Genomic DNA, 27,554 nt, shown 5'->3' with positions numbered 1-27,554 from the left:
TGCATTTTCCTTTTCCAAATGGGCGGTAATTTAGAATGCATAAGATACTGTATTTACGATAGCACAGCTTCGCCTCTGTTCCAGTCTCCCGCTCTTTCACTAAAACCCAGCCCCCTTTCCTTTGTGTAACAAGCTGTCATATCTGTTCCGCCCGCTAGGGACGTTTTCCTTTATGACGGCAATTTGTAATCAAGTTATAATTTAATTGTGTATGTGTGATTCTGTGTGATTAGTTAGGTATTTAGTAAATAAATAATTAAACCCAATTTTGTATTGCTGATTCAACTTGTTAGCCAGGATTCTTGCAGATAACCAAAACTGTACAACTTTCAGAATATGAGACTGAAGAAAGATGACGATGTTGACTGCTATTGATGTAAAATATTGCTAAATCTTTAAGAGTTTATTCGGAAGATAACGGCTCTATAAATATTATTTCGTGGTGCCCGACTCTCTAGTTAATTACATGTACCCGATTAGCTCAATCAGGTGATATTAATTACGGAGAAAGTATTTTATAGAATAGCATGTCATAGCAATTAATCCGGCATAGTCAAAGACACGACAACAGTATGGCGCCGACAGAGATGGTTGCCTCGCTTCGGGTTCTTAGGAAACTATGCAGTATTTCATTTTTTATGTATTATTTCTTACATTGTTACCCCAGGAAATCTTAAGTCTTATTACATACAGCCGGGAAGAACTATTGGATATAAGAGCAGCGTCAACTTACCAACATTACGACCAGGAATACGACTTTCCCGAAGCGGATCCTCTGTTCGGACCACCATCCAGGACAATGGATCTGATTCCAGTAGGCGATCCAAAACAACGACGCCGCAGAAGGGGCAGACGAAGCAGCCACCTGGTCAGGCTCCGTAGACGTGCACATCGCACACCGCTCCCGAGTATACTAGACAATGTCCAGTCTCTTGACAACATGGTAGATGAATATCGAGCAAGGCTTGCCTTCCAGAGAGACATCAGAGATTGTAACATACTCTGTTTCACGGAAACATGGCTTTCTCGGGATATGTTGTCGGAATCGGTTCAGCCATCGGGCTTCTCCATGAGATAAACACCTCTCTGGGAAAAGGAAGGGTGAAAGACTCATGATGTAATCATAACAATATACAGGAACTCAAGTCTTTCTGCTCACCCAATCTAGAATTCCTTACAATCAAGTGTCAGCATTTTACCTACCAAGAGAATTCTTGTCAGTTATAGTCACAGCTGTGTACATTCCCCCTCAAGCAGACACCAAGATGGCCATCAAGGAACTTCACTGGACTATATGCAAACTGGAAACCATACATCCTGAGGCTGCATTTATTGTAGCCAGGGATTTTACCAAAGCAAATTTGAGAACAAGTCTACCTAAATTCTTCCAGTATATTGATTGTGCTGCGCGCATGCACAATACCCTCGACCACTGCTACTCTAACTTCCGCGATGCATACAAAGCCCTCCCCCGCCCTCCCTTCATTAAATCCGACTACGACGCCATCTTGCTCCTTCCATCTTATAGGCAAAAACTCAAACAGGATGTACCAGTGACGAGAACCATTCAACGCTGGTCTGACCAATTGGAAGCCACGCTTCAAGATTGTTTTGATCACGCGGACTGGAATATGTTCCGGTCAGCCTCAGAGAACTACATCGACCTATACGCTGACTCTGTGAGTGAGTTTATAAAGAAGTGCATTGGAGATCGTACCCACTGTGACTATTAAAACCTATCCTAACCAGAAACCGTGGATGGATGGCGGCATTCACGCAAAACTGAAAGCGATCCACCGCATTTAACCATGGAAAGAGGTCTGGGAATATGTCTGAATATAAACAGTGTAGCTATTCCTTCCGCAAGGCAATCAAACAAGCAAAATGCCAGTACATGGACAAGGTGGAGTCGCAATTCAACGGCTCAGACACGAGACGTATGTGGCAGGGTCTACAGGAAATCACAAACTACAAAAAGAAATCCAGCCATGTCACAGACACCGACGTCACACTTCCAGACAAACTAAACACCTTCTTTGTCCGCTTTGAGGATAAAACAGTGCCACCGTCGTGGCCCACTAACAAGGACTGCGCACCCCCTCCCTCCTCTCCCCTCTCCTTCTCCGTGGATAACATGAGTAAAACATTTAAAAGTGTTAACCCTCGCAAGGTTGCTGGCCCAGACGGCATCCTTAGCCGCGTCCTCAAAGCATGCGCAGACCAGCTGGCTGGTGTGTTTATGGACATATTCAATCGCTCCCTATTCCAGTCTGTTGTCCCCACATGCTTCAAGATGGCTACCATTGTTCCTGTACCCAAGAAGGCAAAGATAACTGAACTAAATGACTACCACCCTGTAGTACTCACTTCTGTCATCATGAAGTGCTTCGAGAGACTTGTCAAGCATCATATCATCTCCACCATTAATGGCCACCCTAGACCCACTTCAGTTTGCATACCGCCCCAACAGTTCCACAGACGATGCAATCGCCATCACACTGCACACTGCCCTATCCCATCTGGACAAAAATAATACCTATGTAAGAATGCTGTTCATTGACTACAGCTCAGCATTCAACACCATAGTACCTTCCAAGCATATCATCAAGCTGGAGGCCCTGGGTCTCAACCCCGCCTTCTGCAATTGGGTCCTGGACTTTCTGACGGGCCGCCCCCAGGTGGTGAAGGTAGGAAACAACATCTCCACTTCACTGGCCCTCAACACTGGGGCCCCACAAGGGTGCATGCTCAGCCACCTCCTGTACTCCCTGTTCCCCCACGACTGCGTGGCCATGTACGCCTCTAACTCAATCATCAAGTTTGCAGACGACACAACAGTAGTGGGCTTGATAACCAACAACGACAAGGCAGCCTACAGGGAGGAGGTGAGGGCACTTGGAGTGTGGTGTCAGGAAAACAACCTCTCACTCAACGTCAACAAAACAAAGAAGATGATCGTGGACTTCAGGAAACAACAGAGGGAGCACCCCCCTATCCACATCAAAGGGACAGTAGTGGAGAAGGTAGAAAGTTTTAAGTTCCTTGGCGTACACATCACAGACAAACTGAAATGGTCCACCCACACAGACAGCGTGGAGAAGAAGGCGCAACAGGTTTGTCACCCAAAACCCTCACAAACTTTTACAGATGCACAATAGAGAGCATCCTGTCGGGCTGTATCACAGCCTGGTACAGCAGCTGCACAGCCCTCAACCGCAAGGCTCTCCAGAGGGTGGTGCGGTCTGCACAACGCATCACTGGGGGCAAACTACTTGCCCTCCATGACACCTACAGCACCCGATGTCACAGGAAGGCCAAAAAGATAATCAAGGACATCAACCACCTGAGCCGCTGCCTGTTCACACCACCACCATCCAGAAGGCGAGGTCAGTATAGGTGCATCAAAGTTGGGACATAGAGACTGAAAAACAGCTTCTGTCTCAAGGCCATCAGACTGCTAAACAGCAATCACTAACTCAGAGAGGCTTCTGCCTACATTGAGACCCCATCACTGGACACTTTAATAAATGGATCACTAGTCACTTTATACAATGCACTCTAAATAATACCACCTTAAAAATGTTTACATATCTTACATTACTCATATCACATGTATATACTGTATTTTATACCATCTACTGCACCTTGTCTATGCCGCTCGGCCATCGCTCATCCATATACTTATGTACATATTCTCATTCACCTCTTTAGATTTGTGTGTATTAGGTAGTTGTTGGGGAATTGTTAGATTACTTGTTAGACATTACTGCACTGTCGGAACTAGAAGCACAAGCATTTTGCCTCACTCACATTAACCTCTGCTAACCATGTGTATGTGGCAAATACAATTTGATTTGACTTGAGAAGGAGAGAGAGAAAATGACAGGATAACAGCGAGCTGTATGAATGACCTATACATCCTTACAGACTGAACACACAGTGGGGGAGAACATTCATCAGCCTCTCTTCTGCTTCCACTGTTGTTTTTCTCCTCTTCCACCATCCCTTTGTCCCTCACGCCACACCTCCCTGCTGGTGTTTTCATATACACATTTTCTCTTTTTTACCCTCCTTTCTTTCTAAAGAAAGAGAGAGAGAGTAGGAGAGAGAGAGAGAGAGAGAGAGAGAGAGAGAGAGAGAGAGAGAGAGAGAGAGAGAGAGAGAGAGAGAGAGAGAGAGAGAGAGAGAGAGAGAGAGAGAGAGAGAGAGAGAGAGAGAGAGCAGAGGGAGAGAGCAGAGGGAGAGAGTCACAAGCAGCTCTGCTACAAAGAAGTGTCAACTTATTCACCTACACCTTCAGTCTCTATTGTCTTACCATTAAAGGGGTGCAATGCACAGTATCACCATCATGAACCAAACCAACAACAAAGGATACAAAAAGAGAGAAGCCAAACGAGAGGAGTGGGCCATGGTGATACATGACCTGCCAGAGCAACAGGTCCCTCTCTGGTGAGTTTGAGCTCTGTGTTAGTGTCGCTGTTGTTGTTGTTGGTATTTTGATGTGACAGACCAATGGGTGGCGTTGTGTTCAGGTCAATCTTTGCATGGGGTAATGCACCTCTCTCTATCTCTTGCTCTTTCACTCTCTCTCTCTTTCTCTCTCTCGCTCTTTCTTTCTCTCTCTCCAACGCTCTCTATTTCTCCTCTTAACACCCTTATCATCACCTGTGAGTCAGGTGTTCAGTCACAGCTCCACACACCAGAAAACCAGAGGGTGAGAGAAAGAGAGAGAGAGAGGAATGGAAGGAGGGTGGACAAGAACAGTTATTCATGCTTTGCACATATACATTACACATGTCCATGTTTGTACGTTGTGCGCAACGCTACCACAATCAGTGGGCTGCACTGTAACTTGCATGAAGGATGTTCATCAAAGGAAATGAATGGGAGTTACTGGAAAACTCAACGACTCTGTGCAAGTGTGCCACTACAGCCATGACATCATCTCACTGCAGCAGTCACACAAACACGCACACACGCACATGCACACACACGCGAGCACACACACGCGAGCACGCACACACACACACACACACACACACACACACACACACACACACACACACACACACACACACACACACACACACACACACACACACACACACACACACACACACACACACACACACACAGGTATCATTTACAGCCGCTCAGTTATCAAGTCTCTCTCTGTCACAGATCCATCCTCATGAGGCAAACGTCAATTAGTGTAGAGCAGAGGCAGGTGTGTGTGTGTGTGTGTGTGTGTGTGTGTGTGTGTGTGTGTGTGTGTGTGTGTGTGTGTGCGTGTGCGTGTGTGTGTGTGTGTGTGTGAAGCAGAGCAGAACATACTACCACCTGATAAGGTACAGAGGTCATTATATAAGGAAGCTGTCCTGAAAGCTGGCCTCATATCACACATTATCAAAGCATTGTCTGTAGAGGATCAACACACCGATAGATCTTAACTGATAACAGGAAACACCATCAAACATTCTCATTGTTTACACTCTCAATAAAACCACATAGTGATGATTCCCTTGCCTGATTACTGATTCAGTGTGTACGTGTGTTGCGTATGTGATTCCCATGAGTGCCAGTGGCAGAGAGAGAGACATTTGAAACGTCTTTATTCTTTTGGAACACTTGTGAGTGTAATGTTTTTGTTTTGTTTATTGCACCTTTGTTTATGATCTATTTCACTGGCTTTGGCAATGTAAAGTTTCCCATGCCAATAAAGCCCCTTACATTGAATTGAGATATATATATATATATAACAGAACAAATGTTTGCTGTTATCCTGTTTATCTCACTCTGAACAGCTCAGTAGTTACTATATTTTTGACTTTGCTATTCTTTCTTTTTGCAACATGAAATTAGCATGTGAAATTAACATGTTATTAACATGTTAGCATGTGGAACATTCAGGGCCTAAACTCATTAACCTTTGGACTGAAGAGTTTGGCACGGAAGTTCAACAAAAATCTTAAAGATGTTGACGTCCTCATTCAGCAGGAAACATGGTGTAAGGCTGACATTGTCACTCACTGTCCCACAGGCTACAGAGAGGTAATTGTGCCGTCAGATCAAACCAAATTACAACACAGTCAAAACAAAACTACATTACTTATTGGGAAACACAAGCACAAGCACAAAGCAAAATGCTTTCGACAGTACACCGTGGCTAACTATTTGACCATGATTACTGATCAAAAGACCTCTCTGATGAGAGTAGGCTACCCGTCCTGTTGGGGGAGGACGCAGAGAGATGTGGGTTGGCAGTGCACTACATTGCTGCCTAACATAAGATGAGGGACAGTGTCTGACAGACCAACCAACCTGCACATGTCCTCTATGCTTATTGTTATTGTTCAATGTATGGTAATTTAGACCCTTGATTATTGTTGTTACTGTTGTCCCTGTTGACAATATTTATTATTATTAATTATGTTAATATAGTAAATCTCCAATGCAATAAGATGCAATATGTACATTGTTAAGTCATGCCAATAAAGTGAATTGAATTGAGAGGGAGAGGGAGAGGGAGAGGGAGAGGGAGAGGGAGAGGGAGAGAGAGAGAGAGGGGGAGAGAGAGAGAGAGAGGGGGAGGGAGGGAGAGGGAGAGAGAGAGAGAGAGAGAGAGAGAGAGAGAGAGAGAGAGAGAGAGAGAGAGAGAGAGAGAGAGAGAGAGCGTCACAAGCAGCTTGTGTGTGTCTTTTATCTTGATATTAGTTTGTCATATCCTTCCCTTCCTCTCTCTATGTCCATGTCAGTGATCTGCCATTCTGTAAATTTCAGGCTGGTTTTTAATGCAGGGACCAACTAGCCCAGCATACACTGAGAATGCTCTTTATATCACAGTACAGCTCAACACATGGATGATTCATCGACTGCATATTTAATGTGTGCGTGCTTCACTGACGTACCACATGGGATGGGGGGGGGGGGTAAGAAAAACAGGATCAGTGGTGTCAGAGGAGACTCAGAATGTGGTTAATTACTACCATCGTTAGCGCCAGATTGGAGTGTAATTCTACCCTGTGTGTGTGTGTGTGTGTGTGTGTGTCTCAGAGAGTGAATGAGAGAGAGGAGAGTGTAGCTGAGTTGGTAGAGCATGGATGGCTCTTGCAATGCCAGGGTTGTGGGTTTGATTCCCATGGGGACCAGCATGAAAAAGTATGAAACATTTATGCACTCACTACTGTAAGTCACTCTGGATAAGAGCATCTGCTAAATGACTAACATGTAAATAGAGAGAGAAATAGTCTATATGCATTTGTGCTCTTGACCTCCCTGACAATGCCATCAACAATAACTTAAATCCTTCTGTCATTCAGGCTCACTTTATCACTGACGCACACTACACTGTATAGTGTAAGGAGAGAGGCTAGAGGCATGGAGAGATTACCTGGAGTTAGCATGTAGCCATTGCAGGCTGGGGATTGGAGAGACATTGTGGCTTCTTTACTTCAGCCCCATTACTTGTAATGACAGGTTGGCCCTCTGCCTCCGCACGCAACTACACTGAACGAAAATATATATGCAACATGTACTGTTGGTCCCATGTTTCATGAGCTGAAATTAAAACCCGGAAATTTTCCATACACATAAAAAGCTTATTTCTCTCAAATAAATGTGCACAAATTATGTTTACATCCCTGTTAGTGAGCATTTCTCCTTTGTGAAGATAATCCATCCACCTGACAGGAGTGGCATATCAAGAAGATGATTAAACAGCATGATCATTACACAGGTGCACCTTGTGCTAGGGACAATAAAAGACCACTTTAAAATGTGCAATTATGTCACACAACACAATGCCACAGATGTCTAAAGTTCTGGGGGAGTATTTCTGTCTGTGATAAAGCCCTTTTGTGGAGAAAAACGAATTCTGATTGGCTGGGCCTGGTTCCTCAGTGGCTGCACCCCTGCCCAGTCATGCCCAGTCATGTGAAATCCATAGATTAGGGCCTTCTCTGGACTGTAATATAATGTAATATAATATATTTTATATTGTTGTACGTTGCGTTTATATTTTTGCTCAGTATACATTGTATACACAGGAGTGACACACACGCATACTGTTTGCAGTGGCTTGAGGTGATGAGAGAGAGGAGAAATAAATAGAGAGAGTCAGAGAGGGAGAGGGATAGAGAGAGAAACAGAGAGTACAGAGAGAAAGATAAAAAGACAGAAAGTGAAACCTAGAGAGATAGCTAAGTTCAATATTTGTGCAACCCTATGACACCCAGTATGCCTATAGGCAGCAGACTGGTCTAACTGGCTGAATCAGTCAGCTAGTCAGTCAGCCAGCTCTTCTCTTCTGGGCGTTCCTTTTGAACTAACCTAACCCAGCTCTGATCTCACTGCTTTGATACTGGCCTTTCTGAGTCAGCCAGCTAGGCCATTGACCCCATAATTTGTATCTGATGAAAACCTAACCTCAATTGACATCTGCCCAAATACCTAACCTCTGACCGTCTGAGCTATCAACGGTACGATCTCCTGACCTGGGGGTGGTCCAATTTCAGCATTGTTTGTCAATGTTACGTAACAAAGCTCAGTCTGTTAGTTTAAAGGTGTACTCTGTGTCTACTAACAAAGCACAGGGATAAACAGTGCAGCTAAACATGCTTAGGTGTGTCCCAGACCCACTTACCCCCAGGCTCCCCTCCCTTCCAAAAGGTCAGGATTCCTGACATGTTAAGCCCAGCATGTGTCTGTGTGTGTGGGGTGGTCGGCGGCTGCATGGGGCAGATTTGGAGCCGTGACTGATGAAGTGTTTAGGAGCGACCTGTGCTGTACATAATGTTCTGTACATTCTCTTCTCCCTGTGTCGCAATAACCATGGAAGAGTACCCACCCCAATTCTCAGATTTCCAAGTGGTTTTCATGTTTTAGCTGAAGCCTGTCATAAACAACACAAACATTGTGTAACATTGTGGAAGAAGGCTTCCAGGAAATGCCAGCAGCAGAACAGTTGTTTTCTAACGCCCGTCTTAGGTTGAGACTCGTGGTAAATATATATAGTCTGTCAGAAGGCCTATCACATTACATTTTCCCTCGAACCACATGGGCTTAGAGAGGTGGTGAAATAGTATTCAGGCTGTCAAAACAACAAAGTAAGCTGAATAAGACAAAACATGTATGAAGTAATTTATAATATTACTTCTGATATAAATGAAGGAACTATTAATAACCAATATACTTTATGACCTATTCCTTCTGCTTTTCTGCTTTATAATTTCCTGTTTTCATCCATCTTGAAAAACCAACAGGTGGCACATTCACATATACTGTAGCTGTACATTTTCTGAATAACCTCTATAATCCTTTGTGCATTTTCAGTAAACCCAAAACATGTCAGAAATACACCGAGCACTGGAACCAGGAGAGAGTGTGGACTTTCACCAAGCTTTATTTACATGCGCACCATTTCTATACAAACTAGATTACAATTCAAAATGGAATACACAGGAAAAATACCCACTAACATCAACATCGTCGAGAAGAAGCGAGGTTACTAAAGAGGTCAAAGAGCAGAGGGCATAGGTGACAGGAGAGCAGGTGGGGGACGGGGCTAACGAGGGGTGTAAAGTTCTAGGATCAAGAAGAGCTTTGACATGGACACGGGGATAGTACTGTGCTGTGGCTGGCATGTGCCACCATTATGGGGCCAAAGGAGCCTTCCAGTTTCCTCTAAACGCAGTAGCAAAGAATGCATCTGTGGAACATCTGTTCTGGGCTGACTGGGTTCTTTCTTCCCTTCTCTGTCTGCCTGTACACTATAGACATGTTGAAATGCAGTGCTAATGGCATGATGGCTTTGGACTTCCCTCTTCCAGAGAGAAAAGTAAAATGAAGAGATGTGTCTATAGGGTAAGGTGCAGTGAAGAGCTATAGAAGACTCTTGGTTTGTTGGAAGTCACAGGTTCCAGAGACGGATGGGGTTAGAAGACGTCAAGCTTAGGGGGATCTACTCTCCTGGCTGTGTGTATGGGGACTCATAGAGATTCTCCCTATACCGAGGGAGCTGAGTGCACCACTGGTCTACAACTTTTAGTGCTATTAAGCACTCAAAGATTTCCAAGAAAAACAAACATTTTGACTTTATTGTCTGATTACATTAAACTACATGACCAAAAAGTATGTGGACACCTGCACGTCAAACATCTCATTCCAAAATAATGGACATTAATATGGAATTGGTCCCCCTTTGCTGCCACAACAGCCTCCACTCTTCTGGGAAGGCTTTCCACTAGATGTTGGAACATTGCTGAGGGGACTTGCTTCCATTCAGCCACAAAAACATTAGTGAGGTCGGGCACTGATTTTGGGCGATTAGGCCTGGCTTGGCATTCCAATTCATCCCAGGTGTTCGATGGGGTTGAGGTCAGGGGTCAGTGCAGTTCAGTCAAGTTCTTCCACACCGATCTTGATAAACCATTTCTGTATGCTTTGTGCATGGGAGCATTGTCATGCTAAAACAGGAAAGGGCCTTCCCCAAACCGTTGTTGCTCCTAGATGTTTCCACTTTACAATAACAGCACTTACAGTTGACCCGGGGAAGCTCTAGCAGGGCAGAAATTTAACGAACTAACTTGTTGGAAAGGTTGCATCCACTAATTTGAAGGGGAGTCCACATACTTTTGTATATATAGTGTATTTTAGTGGTTATTTATACAGAACATTTGTATAATACCCGTATAAACTGTATTTATATGATAATGTTTTAGGTTGACAATAATTATATTACACAATTATGCCGCTACAGCCATTCATTCCAATTAAAATCGTTTGGATTTCTCTCTGACCAATATGGTTGCCATTTTCACCCCATTCTGAAACTATGAGGGTTTATCACATATCTCCTTTAGTAATTTCATAGGATATCTATGGGGTGGGGCTGTCATGCTGTAAACCTCAGGTAACACGTAAACCTCAGGTAACACTTCTACAGTTGATCATCTACCCAGCCATGCAAACACACTCCTCTGCCTCAACCTCTGGGTGACGGACAAACACACACACGTTTGTACACTATTTTACAGGATAGACAGAACGGGGCAACCCTCTGGATAAAGACCCCAGACACAGAAGGGGTACCAGAGGCCCAGATGCTGCTACAAGAATGGTTTCCTGGTTCTCTATCTGGTTCAGCAACAATGGCGTTACTAATATTAGCATAGCATCCACCCCCTTACCCGGCAAGTAATGTTCTGTTCTTTCTTCAACTCTACCTTCCGAGCTTTCATAAAAAACCAAGGGTCAAGTACTACATGAGTATATAAGGTCATAGAGTGAGTATATATATGCATTTCACACAGTTCATAATGCATAAATATATACATGCACACAGAGGGGGTGCTGTATGCTTCATGAAGGATAACGAAGGATAACATATCCTCGTGAGACAAAATCAATAAACACGATCAATAAACGAGTCACACACACAAACACACTCAGGAGATACAGGAGAGACCTGTTAGGAGCACCAGGCGTGTCTGCGAAGGGTGTGTGTGTGAGGGGGGTGTGTGTGAGGGGTGTGTGTGTTAGGGGTGTGTGTATGAGGGGAGGGGGGGGGGGGGGGGGTGTGCGCGTGTCATGAGTCCCACATGAGGAGAAAAAACTACAACGACATAAAAACAAACGACAGGACCGAGTGAAGAGTCAGATCCTTCTCCTGATTTCTTTCTCCTCTTCCGCTTGAAAGGTCATAGTTCACAGGTTACAAGTTTACAACACAAGCAATACTTTTTTGCCAACAAAGGACATGTTGTTGTGTGTTCTGCCATGGAGATGGGACCTGGTGTAACGTTGGAACGGGCTAGCTCCCCCTTCCCCCTGAGTGATGGTATATGCATATAATAACACGCCCACAACAAAACAACAAGCAGAGCTAAAACACATATCCCTGCTCTTATTTTTCGCTATGTGTGTGTGTGTGATGTGTGTGTGTGTGTGTGATGTGTGTGTGTGTGATGTGTGTGTGTGTGTGTGTGTGTTATTGTTTTGGCTGCCAGCATCTCCTACATGTTGTTTCAAGTAATTTGGCAACATACACAGATAGCTTATCGTTTCACTCAAGAAAAACAAAATGGCTGCCAGAGATGGAGGAGGCTAACTGTACAACCTCCCGGCCTCTCAGTGCCACCCTGTCGTTGCTACGACAACGGCTACAGCTCGGCGGGGTCCGCCGGGCCAGATAGGTAATATGCACGGCTTGCTAGGGCCTGGACTCAAACACTGTTTACATCATAGCACCAGTTATGGCGTGGAAACGTACACAACGCTAGGACATAGGTATTTATTTTGGCTACATATGCTGTACTACAACACGTTGACATACCCCACCCATTAACTAGAAAAGAAGGTCTAAACTCCTCCTCCTCCTCGGCTCTTCCTTTAAGTTGAAGCTTCCACTGTACTGTACTGTACACAGATCCATGACAGACTTCTTCTTCTTGTTTTTTTCTCTATTTTACAGTTCGATACAAATAAACGATAACAATCTCTCTCTATAGTATTCAGATAATTGTATTATTATAATTGTTTCTATAAGTCTTTTTAAAACCGTGACTAATCATTCAAACTCATGTAAAATAAAACCAACAAAACACCAACAACCTGAAATGCATGGCATTATTGTTTATGACATCATCGGTGTGTGTAAAGTGTGTGTGTTATCGCTATTTTGAGTGCAGAGACTGTCTCCTTCCTCTCTTTCATTTCATCAATCATTTTTTTATAAAACAACTGTGGTGCAGAAACAGTGATGATGGTAAAACAGGAATTTAAAAACAAACATTAAACATTTAAAATCACTGAGTGAAAACAGAGGAAGATTTTCCAACATAACACATTCCAGAAACCACTGTATTAGGTTTTACACCACATCACTTTTGTTTTTGTTTATCTTTTGTCCTTTTTTCCCAGGAACTACTTGTACACTACAACCTTGCTTGCCGAATGTCCTTGTTTCCCAAAAACCCTTCAAATAAACAAAACACAGCCCCTCTTGCTCTGCATCTTTACAATAGATTTTGTCCGACTGGTGTTTTCTCAAAGGAAGATTGCATAATTCTGAGATGAGTTTGTTGTGATGATTTCAGATTGTTTGTTTGTTTTGCAGGGGTCTTTGAGGATCTGACGGTCACGTCTTGTGAGTCTGTGTACTTCAAATCATTCATGGTCCGTCAGAGTGGGAGAAAAGGTACATTTCTCTAGAGGAGGTCTTGTGTAAACATAGGGTATTTATTCCATGTTGTGCTGATAGCAGGCTTGGCAAAAAGGACGCTTTGTGTCTGATCTTCTCTTGCTCTACAGTTTGTACCTGGAAAAAGAGAGATACAGGAACTGACATCAGGTCTGAGTGGATGAACTGTATCTGATAATCAGCAGCTGATTCAGTTAAAAACACACCAATCAACCCTCTTTCATAAATTACTTTCTAGTAATGATTAATATGCTTTCCCTATTCACACATTCACACTCCCTCCCTCTCTGTCTCTCCCTCCCTCCCTCCCTCTCTGTCTCTCTGTCTCTCTCTCCCTCCCTCCCTCCCCCCTCTCTCTCTCCCTCCCTCCCCGTCTCTCTCTCTCTCTCTCTCTCTCTCTCTCTCTTTCTCTTTCTCTGTCTCTCTCTCGCTCTTTCTCTGTCTCTCTCTCTCTGTCTCCATCCCTCTCTCTCTCTCTCTCTCTCTCTCTCTCTCTCTCTCTCTCTCTCTCTCTCTCTCTCTCTCCATCCCTTTCCCTCTCAGTCTCTCTCTCTCTGTCTCTCTCTCTATCCCCCCCTCTCTGTCTCTCCCTCTCTGTCTCTCTCTCCCTCCCTCCCTCTCTGTCTCTCTCTCCCTCCCTCCCTCCCTCCCTCCCTCCCTCCCTCCCTCCCTCCCTCCCTCCCTCCCTCCCTCCCTCCCTCCCTCCCTCCCTCCCTCCCTCCCTCCGTCCGTCCGTCCGTCCGTCCGTCCGTCCGTCTCTCTCTCTCTCTCTCTCTCTCTCTCTCTCTCTCTCTCTGTCTACATCCCTCCCTCTCTCTCTCTCTCTCTCTCTCTGGCACTAATAGCAGTCCCAGATGTACACAGACAGTGACATGGACACTGACCTGCTCTGCCCCCTCTAGGGTGTGGCCTTTCTCTCAGCCAGGGACCCAGCTCTGGGGTCCCTGCTTGGTGCTGGTGAAGCTGCCCAGGTTGGGTCCGTTCAGGTTGGCCAGGGAGTCAAAGTTAAAGTCCAGGCCATCTGCGTCCATCAGCTCGTTTCTGATGATGGACTCCATGTCACACTCCAGGCTCCCGTTAAACATGTCCAGGTCCAGGTCGGTAGGGAAGCGGTCGGGGCCTACCGAGCAGATCCCACCGCTTCCACCAACGCTCCCGTTCAAGAAGAGGGACGAGTCAATCTGCATCATGGAGGAGCCGTTCGATCCAAGTCCCAGTGGAGAGTGCAGGAGCTGCTGCTTGGCATTGGCCAGGCTGTTGGCCTCGTTGTTCAGGCTCGGACCCCCGTTCAGTGTCCTCAGGGAGCCCTGGTTGTGGTTGTGCAGGAGCACCCCCTGCCCTAACGCCGTGGTCCCAATGGTCATCATGGGGTCGCTGCGGAGAACAAAGCCTCGCCTGGAGTTCTGGGAGATAACAGCGGCGGCGCTGGCCTGTGACATCAGCGGGTCAGACTGGGTCATCATGACGTCGCTGTGGCTGTGGCCCTCTGAGTTGAGCAGATCCTGCAGGGTCTGGCTGCCGAAGCGGGAGATGCAGGAGAAGGACGTCTGCTTGTTCTCCTGGATGGTCTGCATGGGGGCGGGCCGCAGGGAGGAGCCCGCTGTGAGGGGACCAAAGATGGAGTTACAGTAGCCACTGCCGCCTGCACCATTAGAGGGGGATGGAGTAGAGGGAGAGGTGGTTGGGGAGGAGGAGCCCAGTCCGGCAAGCTTGGAGCCAAAGCTGAGCCCGGAGGATCCTCTCTGGGTGGCTGGTCCAGTTGGGGTGGGGGCCAGGGCGATGTTATCCAGCAGCTCATCCATCAGGTCGTCCGTCAGCCCCTCGTTCAGGTTCATGGTGCCTGCCAGGTCTGCCAGGCGAGGCAGCTCTGTGGGCAGTCCCTTCCCATTGGGCGTGGGGGTGTTCCCAGGCGACAGTGCCTCGCCGGGACTAGAGTAGAGCATGGGCGATAGTGGCGGGTCATCGTCCAGCACCTCGTCCAGCTCTGGGTTGGCCAGGATGGGTGAGAGGCGCCCACTTAGCGTGCTGGCGTTGGAGTTGGTGCGTGAGCGGAAGTCTGTCCAGGCGTCCAGCTCCTCACTGCTCCGTGATGTGGGGCTGCCCGGCCACTTGGAAAGCCCTGAGGGGCTGTCTCCGCCCCCCTCGCCGGCCACCACTGCCTGAAGGGCCGCCTTCTTCTTGGCTGCGCGGCCGCGGGCAGACTTGGTGTACTTGTTGCTGTTGTCCATTGAGACAGCACGGCGCCGGGGGGCCTTCCCGCCCTTCCCTCCCTCCGGGTTTATCATCCACCAGGAACTCTTTCCCGTTCCCTCATTCTGGACACGGATGAAACGACTGTGGAGGGAGAGGTTGTGCCGGATGGAGTTCTGTCAGAGAGAGGGAGAAGAAAGAGAGAAAGTTTGCTAGAGTCCACTACAGTGCTCAAAATCTTACAATGTTATTAAGCAAACAATGCAAGTCATCAGCAGAGTCTTCATATTCTTTTCATTCTCATATCAATGATTGTATGAATCATGATCATTAAGTCCAGGCACATTTATTTCTAAACCACCCATTAAGTTTGTACTATAGCAGAACTATACGTTCTTTGGGACTAGCGTTGCTAGAAGAATAGAGCACCAAGCCCATTGCTTTGACTGTTCATTCACTGCTGAATGGACGGCCCCAGATAGCAATACATTAATAACATGCAGCAACAATTAGCATTGAAGTTCCTAGTGTAGTGTGTGTGTGTGTGTCTGTGTGGCGTCCGGTCCCCTACTGTGTGCCTCCCCGCTCTGCTCTGAACATGAAGGAGCTCGTCTCAGATCAATACACACCAGCGATGACTCACAATCCCCCTGCCACACACACACACACACTTCAAAACATGCCTGATACGCAAAGCCTTGACAGGGTCCCTTTGTGTGTGTGTGTGTGTGTGTGTGTGTGTGTGTGTGTGTGTGTGTGTGTGTGTGTGTGTGTGTGTGTGTGTGTGTGTGTGTGTGTGTGTGTGTGTGTGTGTGTGTGTGTGTGTGTGTGTGTGTGTGTGTGTGTGTGTGTGTGTGTGTGTGTGTGTGTGATTAATGATAGAGTGTTCACAAAGGAAGCCCAATTCTGATCTTTTATTCCACTAATTGGTCTTTTGCCCAATCACATCAGAGCTTTTCACATCAGCTCTTTTTCAGAGATGATTTGATTGACCAATTAGTGAAAGAAATATCAGAATTGGGCTTCCTGTGTTAACGCATCTTAAATCACACACACACACACACACACACACACACACACACACACACGCACACACACACACACACACACACACACACACACACACACACACACACACACACACACACACACACACACACACACGCAGGTAGCACTTATTCATCATCAAATACTCATTTGGTTTGTTTATATAACAGGGATGTGCCTGAATAATACCCCAGCATTGTCAGATGAAAACCTGACTAGAGTGCAGAGCAGGGACTAGAGATGGTCATTATTACAACTTGTTGTGAGGATGCAATGAAATCATTAAGGAAGCAAGAGGGACTTGTCGTGATCATGAGGATAATGAGTTCTATCTAGAGTATAGAGTAGCAGAGACGCAGAGGGAAACGTAGGGGGAAACGTCCCAGACCACTCATACATGTCCATCTGGCCACACACACTAAATAACACCCATCTATCCACAGCCATCTGGATGCTTCAGCTGACATGCTTTCATATACCATATACCATATACCATTTACCATATACCATATACCATATACCATATACCATATACCATTTACCATATACCATATAACATGGCCCGTTTATGATGGAGTAAGGAATTACCTCTCTCTTTCATATACCATGGCCCGTTTATGATGGAGTAAGGAATTACCTCTCTCTTTCATATCATCACGAGATCATCATGATTTTCTTCCCACTCATAAACAGACAAGGGAAGTGCAGGAACAAAACTCCAGACTGGTCTATCGGTTACATCCTCACAGGATGAATGGACATAACGCCTTAATGATGTGTGTTATACACAGAGTGATGGTTGTGCATGGCTCCTCCACAAACAGTAGGTTTTCTGCCAAACCTGTTTCAACACACATACATCAGTAGGCCATTTAACTGATTATACACAGGGATGCAGCCCAAAATAACTGAACACATTGAGGTACTGCAATGGATGTCCATCCATCCCTCGTTACATGTTCCAGTTGCTTTCCAAACATGTGTTTTTCTATGGTCCTGAGGGAGACTGGCATATCCACAGATATAAAACAACCCAACCCGCTTCTAAAACAAATTCATTTTTATCTGTGTGTTTTATCTCCACCCCAAAACTTTGTCTCTCTGGTTTGAATCAGCGTTTTTGTGGGAATCACATTTTATTTTTTTCAACCAGTCTCGTTTTTCCCTTCCTCTGTTACAGTACACTGACAACGTGGATTGGATTGTTATTCTGTTCGGAGAAGGCTCAATCAGTCAAGCCTTGTGGTTGTGTGTGAGCACAGCAGTGGTATTGGCTGAAGGATAGGCTTCTGTCTTCTGAGCTACACTGAACCTGTGACGTTGAGGGTGTGTGTGTGTGTGTGTGTGTGTGTGTGTGTGTGTGTGTGTGTGTGTGTGTCTGCAGTGAATGGAGTCTGCAGTTCTCTCCCCCTGTAAACATATACTGTACCTGCCAGCTACTGACTCCTCAGACATTCCCCCTTTCTCCCTCGCTTTCACCACTCCTCCCTCGCTTTCTCCCTACCTCCCTCGCTTTCTCCTCTCCTCCCTCGCTTTCTCCACTCCTCCCTCACTTTCTCCACTCTTCCCTCACTTTCTCCACTCCTCTCTAACTTTCTCCACCCCTCCCTCACTTTCTCCACTCATCCCTCGCTTTCTCCACTCCTCCCTCACTTTCTCCACTCCTCTCTCACTTTCTCCACTCCTCCCTCGCTTTCTCCACTCATCCCTCGCTTTCTCCACTCCTCCCTCAGTTTCTCCACTCCTCCCTCAGTTTCTCCACTCCTCCCTCAGTTTCTCCACCCTTCCCTCGCTTTCTCCATTCCTCTCTCGCTTTCTCCACTCCTCCTTCGCTTTCTCCACTCATCCATCACTTTTTCCACTCCTCTCTAACTTTCTCCACTCCTCCCCCACTTTCTCTACTACTCTCTCACTTTCTGCACTCCTCTCTCACTTTCTCCACTCATCTCTCACTTTCTCCACTTCTCTCTCACTTTCTCCACTCCTCCACCACTTTCTCCACTCCCTCACAACACAGGGATTCTTTAATGTTTTCTCTATTCCTTTCCCTCTCTTTCCCGTGCCTCTGCTCCTATCCCTCTACCGTTGGGTGAAGTTTGAACACTGGGAGTGATAGGGCATGGATGAGTCCAAAGGGACATTTCTGGACCTTACAAACAGACAGCTAAGCAACCGTTAACAGAGGGTCTAATGTGTAAATGTGTGTGTGTCTGTCTCTCTCTCTCTCTGTCTCTCTGTCTCCCTCTCACTGTCCATCTTTCACTCCGGCTCTCTCTCCGGCTCTCTCCCTGTCTCTCTGTCTCTCTCTCTGCCTCTCTCTCTGTCTCTCCCTGTCTCTCTCTCTGCCTCTCTCTCTGTCTCTCTCTCTGTTTCTCTCTGTTTCTCTCTGTCTCTCTCTGTCTCTGTCTCTCTCTGTCTCTCTCTCTCTCTCTCTCTCTCTGTCTCTCTCTCTCTGTCTATGTCTCTCTCTGTCTCTGTCTCTGTCTCTCTCTGTGTCTCTCTCTCTCTGTCTCTCTCTCTCTCTCTCTCTCTATGTCTCTCTCTCTATGTCTCTCTCTCTCTGTCTCTCTCTGTCTCTCTCTGTCTCTCTCTCTCTGTCTCTCTCTCTGTCTCTCTCTCTCTGCCTCTCTCTCTCTCTGCCTCTCTCTATGCCTCTCTCTCTGCCTCTCTCTCGGTCTCTCTGCAGTCAGCAGCTCTAATACACACATACACACAAACTCAGCAAAAAAAGAAACGTCCCTTTTTCAGGACCCTGTCTTTCAAAGATAATTCGTAAAAATCCAAATAACTTCACAGATCTTCATTTTAAAGGGTTTAAACACTGTTTCCCATGCTTGTTCAATGAACTATAAACAATTAATAAACATGCACCTGTGGAACAGTCGTTAAGACACTAACAGCTTACAGATGGTAGGGAATTAAGGTCACAGTTATGAAAACTTAGGACACTAAAGAGGCCATTCCACTGACTCTGAAAAACACAAAAAGAAAGATGCCCAGGGTCCCTGCTCATCTGCGTGAACGTGCCTTAGGCATGCTGCAAGGAGGCATGAGGACTGCAGATATAGCCAGGGCAATAAATTGCCATTTCCTTACTGTGAGACGCCTAAGACAGCGCTACAGGGAGACAGGACGGACAGCTGATCGTCCTCGCAGTGGCAGACCACGTGTAACAACAACTGCACAGGATCGGTACATCCAAACCCCACACCTGCGGGACAGGTGCAGGATGGCCACAACAACTGCCCAAGTTACACCAGGAACGCACAATCCCTCCATCAGTGCTCAGACTGTCCGCAATAGGCTGAGAGGGGCTGGACTGATGGCTTGTAGGCCTGTTGTAAGGCAGGTCCTCACCAGACATCACCGGCAACAATGTCGACTATGGGCACAAGCCCACCGCCGCTGGACCAGACAGGACTGGCAAAAAGTTATCTTCTCTGACAAGTCGCGGTTTTGTCTCACCAGGGGTGATGGTCGGATTCACACACACACACACACACACACACACACACACACACACACACACACACACACACACACACACACACACACACACACACACACACACACACACACACACACACACACACACACACACACACACACACAGCTCTCTACAATAGCTCCTCAGTTGTCATATCTTCCCAGGGATAGCTACACTGTTATTCCTCTCCTTGCCCGCCTGCACCGTAGCTAATGTTTAACTGACAGATTCTTGCACTTGTTTTTTTTCCTCTCTCTTCTTCTCCTCTCTGTTTTTCCCTCCTTTTCTGCCGTGCCCTCTCCACTTCACTCGTTTGAGAGAGAGCCTTCCCTATGCCCTTATACCTCACTGTCTCTAGCAAACACACCAGCTGTGTGTGTGTGTGTGTGTGTGTGTGTGTGTGTGTGTGTGTGTGTGTGTGTGTGTGTGTGTGTGTGTGTGTGTGTGTGTGTGTGTGTGTGTGTGTGTGTGTGTGTGTGTGGACACACCAGCTGCAGCCAGAGTTCTGGAGCACAGAGGACTTTTTGTCCGTCAGCAACATGTGGGAACAATTCTTCACTGTCAGCAACCACGCTAGGAATCCACACACCCACACACACACACACACACACACACACACACACACACACACACACACACACACACACACACAGACAGACAGACAGACAGACAGACAGACAGACAGACAGACAGACAGACAGACAGACACAGACAGACAGACAGACAGACAGACAGACAGACAGACAGACAGACAGACAGACAGACAGACAGACAGACAGACACACACAGGAGATCTACATTTTTATTAGGGTTGTGTAGGCGGGAGTTCACAGTGTGCATTTGCATTTGTATGTGCTTGTATAGGAGATTAATAGATAGAAGGTAGAGAAGGTAGAAAGAGGGAGGGATTCATAGATAGATAGGTAGAGAAGGTAGAAAGAGGGAGGGATTCATAGATAGAAGGTAGAGAAGGTAGAAAGAGGGAGAGATTCATAGATAGAAGGTAGAGAAGGTAGAAAGAGGGAGAGATTCATAGATAGAAGGTAGAGAAGGTAGAAAGAGGGAGGGATTCATAGATAGAAGGTAGAAAGAGGGAGAGATTCATAGATAGAAGGTAGAGAAGGTAGAAAGAGGGAGAGATTCATAGATAGAAGGTAGAAAGAGGGAGAGATTCATAGATAGAAGGTAGAGAAGGTAGAAAGAGGGAGAGATTCATAGATAGAAGGTAGAGAAGGTAGAAAGAGGGAGAGATTCATAGATAGAAGGTAGAGAAGGTAGAAAGAGGGAGAGATTCATAGATAGAAGGTAGAGAAGGTAGAAAGAGGGAGAGATTCATAGATAGAAGGTAGAGAAGGTAGAAAGAGGGAGAGATTCATAGATAGAAGGTAGAGAAGGTAGAAAGAGGGAGAGATTCATAGATAGAAGGTAGAGAAGGTAGAAAGAGGGAGAGATTCATAGATAGAAGGTAGAGAAGGTAGAAAGAGGGAGAGATTCATAGATAGAAGGTAGAGAAGGTAGAAAGAGGGAGAGATTCATAGATAGAAGGTAGAGAAGGTAGAAAGAGGGAGAGAGGGCTAACTGCACGTCTTTATATGAGGTGGTTTAGAAATAAACTCCAGACCAGACGCTGACAGAGAAGAGAGTTAGGACAGAGTTATTCATACTGTGACCCTCCACACACACTACACTCACACACCACTCCCGATTCCAGCTGCCCTGTTCTGGAGAGTGAATAGAACATTCCATTCCATTCAACCAAATGTACTCTTTCCGGCCAGGGCTGGGCGTCTTTCCATTTATCCGTGTGTGTGTTTAGGTTGTGTGTGTGTAAACTGGATGAGGATCAGAAGGTCACTTTATTCTCTCTCTCTCCTTATAGAGCAATCATTACTGTCTTATTGCATAAGGAGGTGTGTTTTCCCAGTGGTTCTCTCTCTCTCTCTCTCTCTCTCTCTCTCTCTCTCTCTCTCTCTCTCTCTCTCTCTCTCTCTCTCTCTCTCTCTCTCTCTCTCTCTCTCTCTCTCTCTCTCTCTCTCTCTCAAATCAATTTAAAGGGCTTTATTGGCATGGGAAACCAAAGCCAAAGCAAGTGAAATAGATAATAACATAAGTGAAATAAACAATAGAAAATGAACAGTAAACATTACACTCACAGAAGTTCCAAAATAATAAAGACATTTCAAATGTCATATAATGTCTATATACAGTGTTGTAACAATGTGCAAATAGTTAAAGTACAAAAGCGAAAATAAATAAACTATAGGTTGAATTTACAATGGAGTTTGTTCTTTTGCGTACGGCCCACAGACCCCAGCCACCCTAGTCATATACTGTTCTCTCTGCTACCGCACGGCAAGCAGTACCGGAGCGCCAAGTCTAGGTCCAAAAGGCTTCTTAACAGCTTCTACCCCCAAGCCATACGACTCCTGAACAGCTAATCAAAGGGCTACCCAGACCCCTCTTTTACGCTGCTGCTACTCTCTGTTAATTATCTATGCATAGTCACTTTAACTCTACCTACATGTACATATTACCTCAATTACCTCGACTAACCGGTGCCCCCGTACATTGACTCTGTACCAGTACCCCTGTATATAGCCTCGCTATTGTTATTTTACTGCTGCTCTTTAATCATTTGTTACTTTCATTTTCAAATTTTGACTTTTCTATTTTTTTTTTTACTTAAGACTTATTTTTCTTAAAACTGCATTGTTGGTTAAGGGCTTGTAAGTAAACATTTCACTGTTGTATTCGGCGCATGTGACAAATAATATTTGATTTGATTTGATTCACTGGTTGTCCTTTTCTTGGGGCAACAGGTCACAAATCTTGCTGCTGTGATGGTACACTATGGTATTTCATCCAATAGATATGGGAGTTTATCAAAATTGGATTGTTAAAAAAAAATCTTTGTGGGTCTATGTAATCTGAGGGAAATACGTGTCTCTAATATGGTCATACATTTGGCAGGAGGTCAGGAAGTGCAGCTCAGTTTCCACCTCATTTTGTGGGCAGTGTGCACATTGCCTGTTTTCCTTTGAGAGCCATGTCTGCCTAAGGCGGCCTCTCTCAATAGCAAGGCTATCCTCACTGAGTCTGTACATAGTCAAAGATTTCCTTATTTTTTGGGTCAGTCACAGTGGTCAGGTATTCTGCTACTGTGTACTCTCTGTTTAGGGCCAAATAGCATTCTAGGTTGCCTTGTTTTTTTGCTAATTCTTTCCAATGTGTCAAGTAATTATCTTTTTGTTTTCTCATGATTTGGTTGGGTCTAATTGTGTTGCTGTCCTGGGACTCTGAGGGGTCTGTTTGTGTTTGTGAACAGAGCCCCAGGACCAGCTTGCTTAGTGGACTCTTCTCCAGGTTCATCTCTCTGTAGGTGATGGCTTTGTTATGGAAGGTTTGGGAATTGCTTCCTTTTAGGTGATTGTAAAATTTAACGGCTCTTTTTTTTGGTGGGGGGATAATTAGCGGGTATCGGCCTAATTCTGCTCTGTATGCATTATTTGGTGTTTTACATTGTACACAGAGGATATTTTTGCAGAAATTCTCAATTTGGTGTTTGTCCCATTTTGTGAATTCTTGGTTGGTGAGCGGAACCCCAGACCTCACAACCATAAAGGGCAATGGGTTCTATAACTGATACAAGTCATTTTTGCCAGATTCTAATTGGTATGTCGAATTTAATGTTCCTTTCGATGGCATAGAAGGCCCTTCTAGCCTTGTCTCTCAGATCGTTCAACAGCTTTGTGGAAGTTACCTGTGGCGCTGATGTTTAGGCCGAAGTATGTGTAGTTTTTTGTGTGCTGTAGGACAACGGTGTCTAGATGGAATTTGTATTCGTGGTATTCATCAGCAAACAGTAGACATTTGACTTCAGATTCTAGTAGGGTGAGGCCGGGTGCTGCAGACTGTTCTAGTGCCCTCGCCAATTTCTTGATATATATGTTGAAGAGGGTGGGGCTCTCTCTCTCTCTCTCTCTCTACACACACATACTGCACTCACTAGCCTCTCTCTTTTCACAGTTCACAGGAAGACACACCTTCTCCTGCCGTTAAAGAGGCTTGGCTAACGTGTGGGTCCCACACACACATGCACACACACACACACCCTATCTCCCTTCATACATCCCTTCCTGAGCTCAGTGGTCCATTACATAAGGCCACATGCTCAAAGATCTCTGTGTTTACCATCCATTTCCTCCAATCATGACTGCCCTGAGGGGAGGGTGTTGGCAGACCAAGCCCCCCCTATCTGTCCTATCAGAGCCTTGAAATGTTGGCATGGTCTGTCTCATTGTCCTGCTGGCCCTCTAGTAGGTCAGTGTGTTTCCATCACAACAACATTTCGCAATATTATTTTTGGACTATATTATATCAATATTTGACTTTTTAAAATATTTTATTTTATTTTCTACTTTAGGTAGAGTTAGCTAGCGCCAGTCGGCTGTACCTGCGCCAAAAATCAGTAGACATATGGTGACCAATATGTTTAAAACATCAAATCACAAAAAAATCCCAGTATCGAATCACAATACATATAGAATCGGCACCTAAATATGGTGATAATGTCGTATCGTGAGGTCCCTGGCAATTCCCAGCCCTAGTGACAACATGTGGTTGACTTATGCTGAGTTACTGCACTCACTAACACACCACACACATAGATATCTAGAGGGTGTGAATGTGTTTACAACATACAGTACACAGGACATCAACATACAAACCGACTGCATGAAACAAACACACACACACACACACACACACACACACACACACACACACACACACACACACACACACACACACACACACACACACACACACACACACACACACACACACACACACACACACACACACACAGATACAAACACACATATTAGTACTCTCAAATCTACCCTAGGCTTGAGACAACTCCTATCAGCAGCAGAGGACATAAAATACGATCATTTGTGCGTTCACTAGCGGACTGTTCAGTCTGGTTCACTACAGGACACCACGTTTGGTTTGGGTTGCAACGGGACGGCCCTGCTGTGCTTTATCATCAGAGTTCCGGTACAGAACGTCCCAAAGCCACGGCCCTACCCCGCCTGCCAAGAACAAACACACACACGCACACACACCACACACACAAACACAGCCTGCAGATCATCTCAGCAGAGAGAGAGAGAGAGAGAGAGAGAGAGAGAGAGACAGCCCTCAGAAAATCTGGCCCAACCAAATCATCACAAAACAAAAAGAAAAATATATAACCTATTGGAAAGACACCACAAAAAATCAAAGTAAACTTCAATGCTATTTGGCTCTAAACAGACAGTACATGGTGGCAGACTATCTGACCACTGTGACTGATAGAAAACTGAGGAAAACATTGACTAGGTACAGACTCAGTGAGCACAGTCTGGCTATAGAGACCGGTCGTCACAGACAAACCTGGCTGCCCAGGGAGGACAGGCTGTGCTCACTCTGCTCCAGGGGAGAGGTAGAGACAGAAGTGCATTTCCTACTACACTGTGACAAATACTCAGACCTAAGAGCATATTTCTTTCCCAAAATTATAATTCAATACAAAGAATTTGAAACTATAAAAGATGAAGAAAAATTCAAATATTTATTGGGTGAAAAGCCAAAATGTGCAGTTTTGGCAGCCAAATATGTGTCCTCCTGCCACAGCCTGAGGGACAGCCAGTGAAAAATGCAAAGTAATGTTGATAATATTTCCCATTTAGCTTAGTTTTGTTTTGTCTTTCGTACCAGGTCATGTGTCTTCTCAGTCATGTTGACACTGGTCTACTACTGTTGCTTTAATGTATTGTTGTTCTGATTAATATTGTTGTTGTAGCTGTTATTAATGGTAATCCCATGTCCACTACTACTATTATTATTGCTGTTAATCCCACCATTTATTTATATATAAATATATATATATTTTGTGTATATATATACATATATATTTTATTTAAATTTTTCGATATGTATACTTTGACAATGTAAGTAATAATAACTTGCCATGTCAATAAAGTCAATTGAATTGAATTGAGAGAGAGAGAGAGAGAGAGAGAGAGAGAGAGAGAGAGAGAGAGAGAGAGAGAGAGAGAGAGAGAGAGAGAGAGAGAGAGAGAGAGAGAGAGAGAGAGAGAGAGAGAGAGAGAGAGAGAGAGAGAGAGAGAGAGAGAGAGAGAGAACCACTGGGTGGGTGTGCGGGCGACACTGAGGTGTTCGGACTCTCTGATCCTGTGTTTCCATAACACACTCTCCTCTCACCCAGACCCACCCAGTGCTGTCTTTATCCAGGTCATGTAGAAGGGAATCTGCAGCTACAGTAAGATCTGTTGATGTTGGGTTCAGTTCAATAGAGCCTCCAGATACCGAGTACTGGTCTGCATCTAGTGTCCTGGTCTGGATCTGGTGTCCTGGTCTGGATCTAGTGTCCCTGTCTGCATCTAGTGTCCTGGTCTGGATCTGGTGTCCTGGTCTGGATCTAGTGTCCTGGTCTGGATCTAGTATACTGATCTGCATCTAGTGTCCTGGTCTGGATCTAGTGTCCTGGTCTGGATCTAGTGTCCTGGTCTGCATCTAGTGTCCTGGTCTGCATCTAGTGTCCTGGTCTGCATCTAGTGTCCTGGTCTGCATCTAGTGTCCTGGTCTGGATCTGGTGTCCTGGTCTGAATCTAGTGTCCTGGTCTGCATCTCGTGTCCTGGTCTGGATCTAGTGTCCTGGTCTGGATCTAGTATACTGGTCTGCATCTAGTGTCCTGGTCTGGATCTAGTGTCCTGGTCTGGATCTAGTATACTGATCTGCATCTAGTGTCCTGGTCTGGATCTAGTGTCCTGGTCTGGATCTAGTATACTGATCTGCATCTAGTGTCCTGGTCTGCATCTAGTGTCCTGGTCTGCATCTAGTGTCCTGGTCTGGATCTGGTGTCCTGGTCTGGATCTAGTATACTGATCTGGATCTAGTGTCCTGGTCTGGATCTAGTGTCCTGGTCTGCATCTAGTGTCCTGATCTGGATCTGGTGTCCTGGTCTGGATCTAGTATACTGATCTGGATCTAGTGTCCTGGTCTGGATCTGGTATACTGATCTGGATCTAGTGTCCTGGTCTGGATCTGGTGTCCTGGTCTGGATCTAGTGTCCTGGTCTGCATCTAGTGTCCTGGTATGGATCTAGTATACTGATCTGGATCTAGTGTCCTGGTCTGGATCTAGTGTACTGGTCTGCATCTAGTGTCCTGGTCTGGATCTAGTATACTGATCTAGATCTAGTGTCCTGGTCTGGATCTAGTGTCCTGGTCTGGATCTAGTATACTGGTCTGGATCTAGTGTCCTGGTATGGATCTAGTATACTGATCTGGATCTAGTATACTGGTCTGGATCTAGTGTCCTGGTATGGATCTAGTGTCCTGGTATGGATCTAGTGTCCTGGTCTGGGTCTAGTGTCCTGGTCTGGGTCTAGTGTCCTGGTCTGGATCTAGTGTCCTGGTCTGGATCTTGTGTCCTGGTCTGGATCTCGTGTCCTGGTCTGGATCTCGTGTCCTGGTCTGGATCTAGTGTCCTGGTCTGGATCTAGTGTCCTGGTCTGGATCTAGTGTGAGTCAGTAGACCAGAACGCCTCAGGTTACAATTTAAAC

The 27,554-nt window shown here is 45.6% G+C and overlaps 1 protein-coding gene across 1 annotated transcript in view; it reads right to left on the bottom strand.

Annotated features, from left to right (window-relative positions):
- Positions 1-9,375: 9,375 nt before the first annotated feature.
- The window catches only part of foxo3b (forkhead box O3b), a 73,885-nt gene continuing 55,706 nt past the window's right edge, over positions 9,376-27,554 (bottom strand). The window contains exons 2-3 of the mRNA XM_071413015.1: positions 14,083-15,564; positions 9,376-13,315 (exon numbers count right to left, since the gene is read on the bottom strand). Coding sequence (XP_071269116.1) covers positions 14,116-15,564 — 1,449 coding nt within the window. The 3' untranslated portion in view covers positions 9,376-13,315; positions 14,083-14,115. The remainder of the gene's footprint in view (positions 13,316-14,082; positions 15,565-27,554) is intronic.

Source organism: Salvelinus alpinus, chromosome 8 (genome assembly GCF_045679555.1).
Source record: "Salvelinus alpinus chromosome 8, SLU_Salpinus.1, whole genome shotgun sequence".
Lineage (NCBI taxonomy): Eukaryota > Metazoa > Chordata > Actinopteri > Salmoniformes > Salmonidae > Salvelinus > Salvelinus alpinus.
Note: the sequence above shows the minus strand (reverse complement) of the source record. Positions and strands in the feature narration are given on the sequence as shown.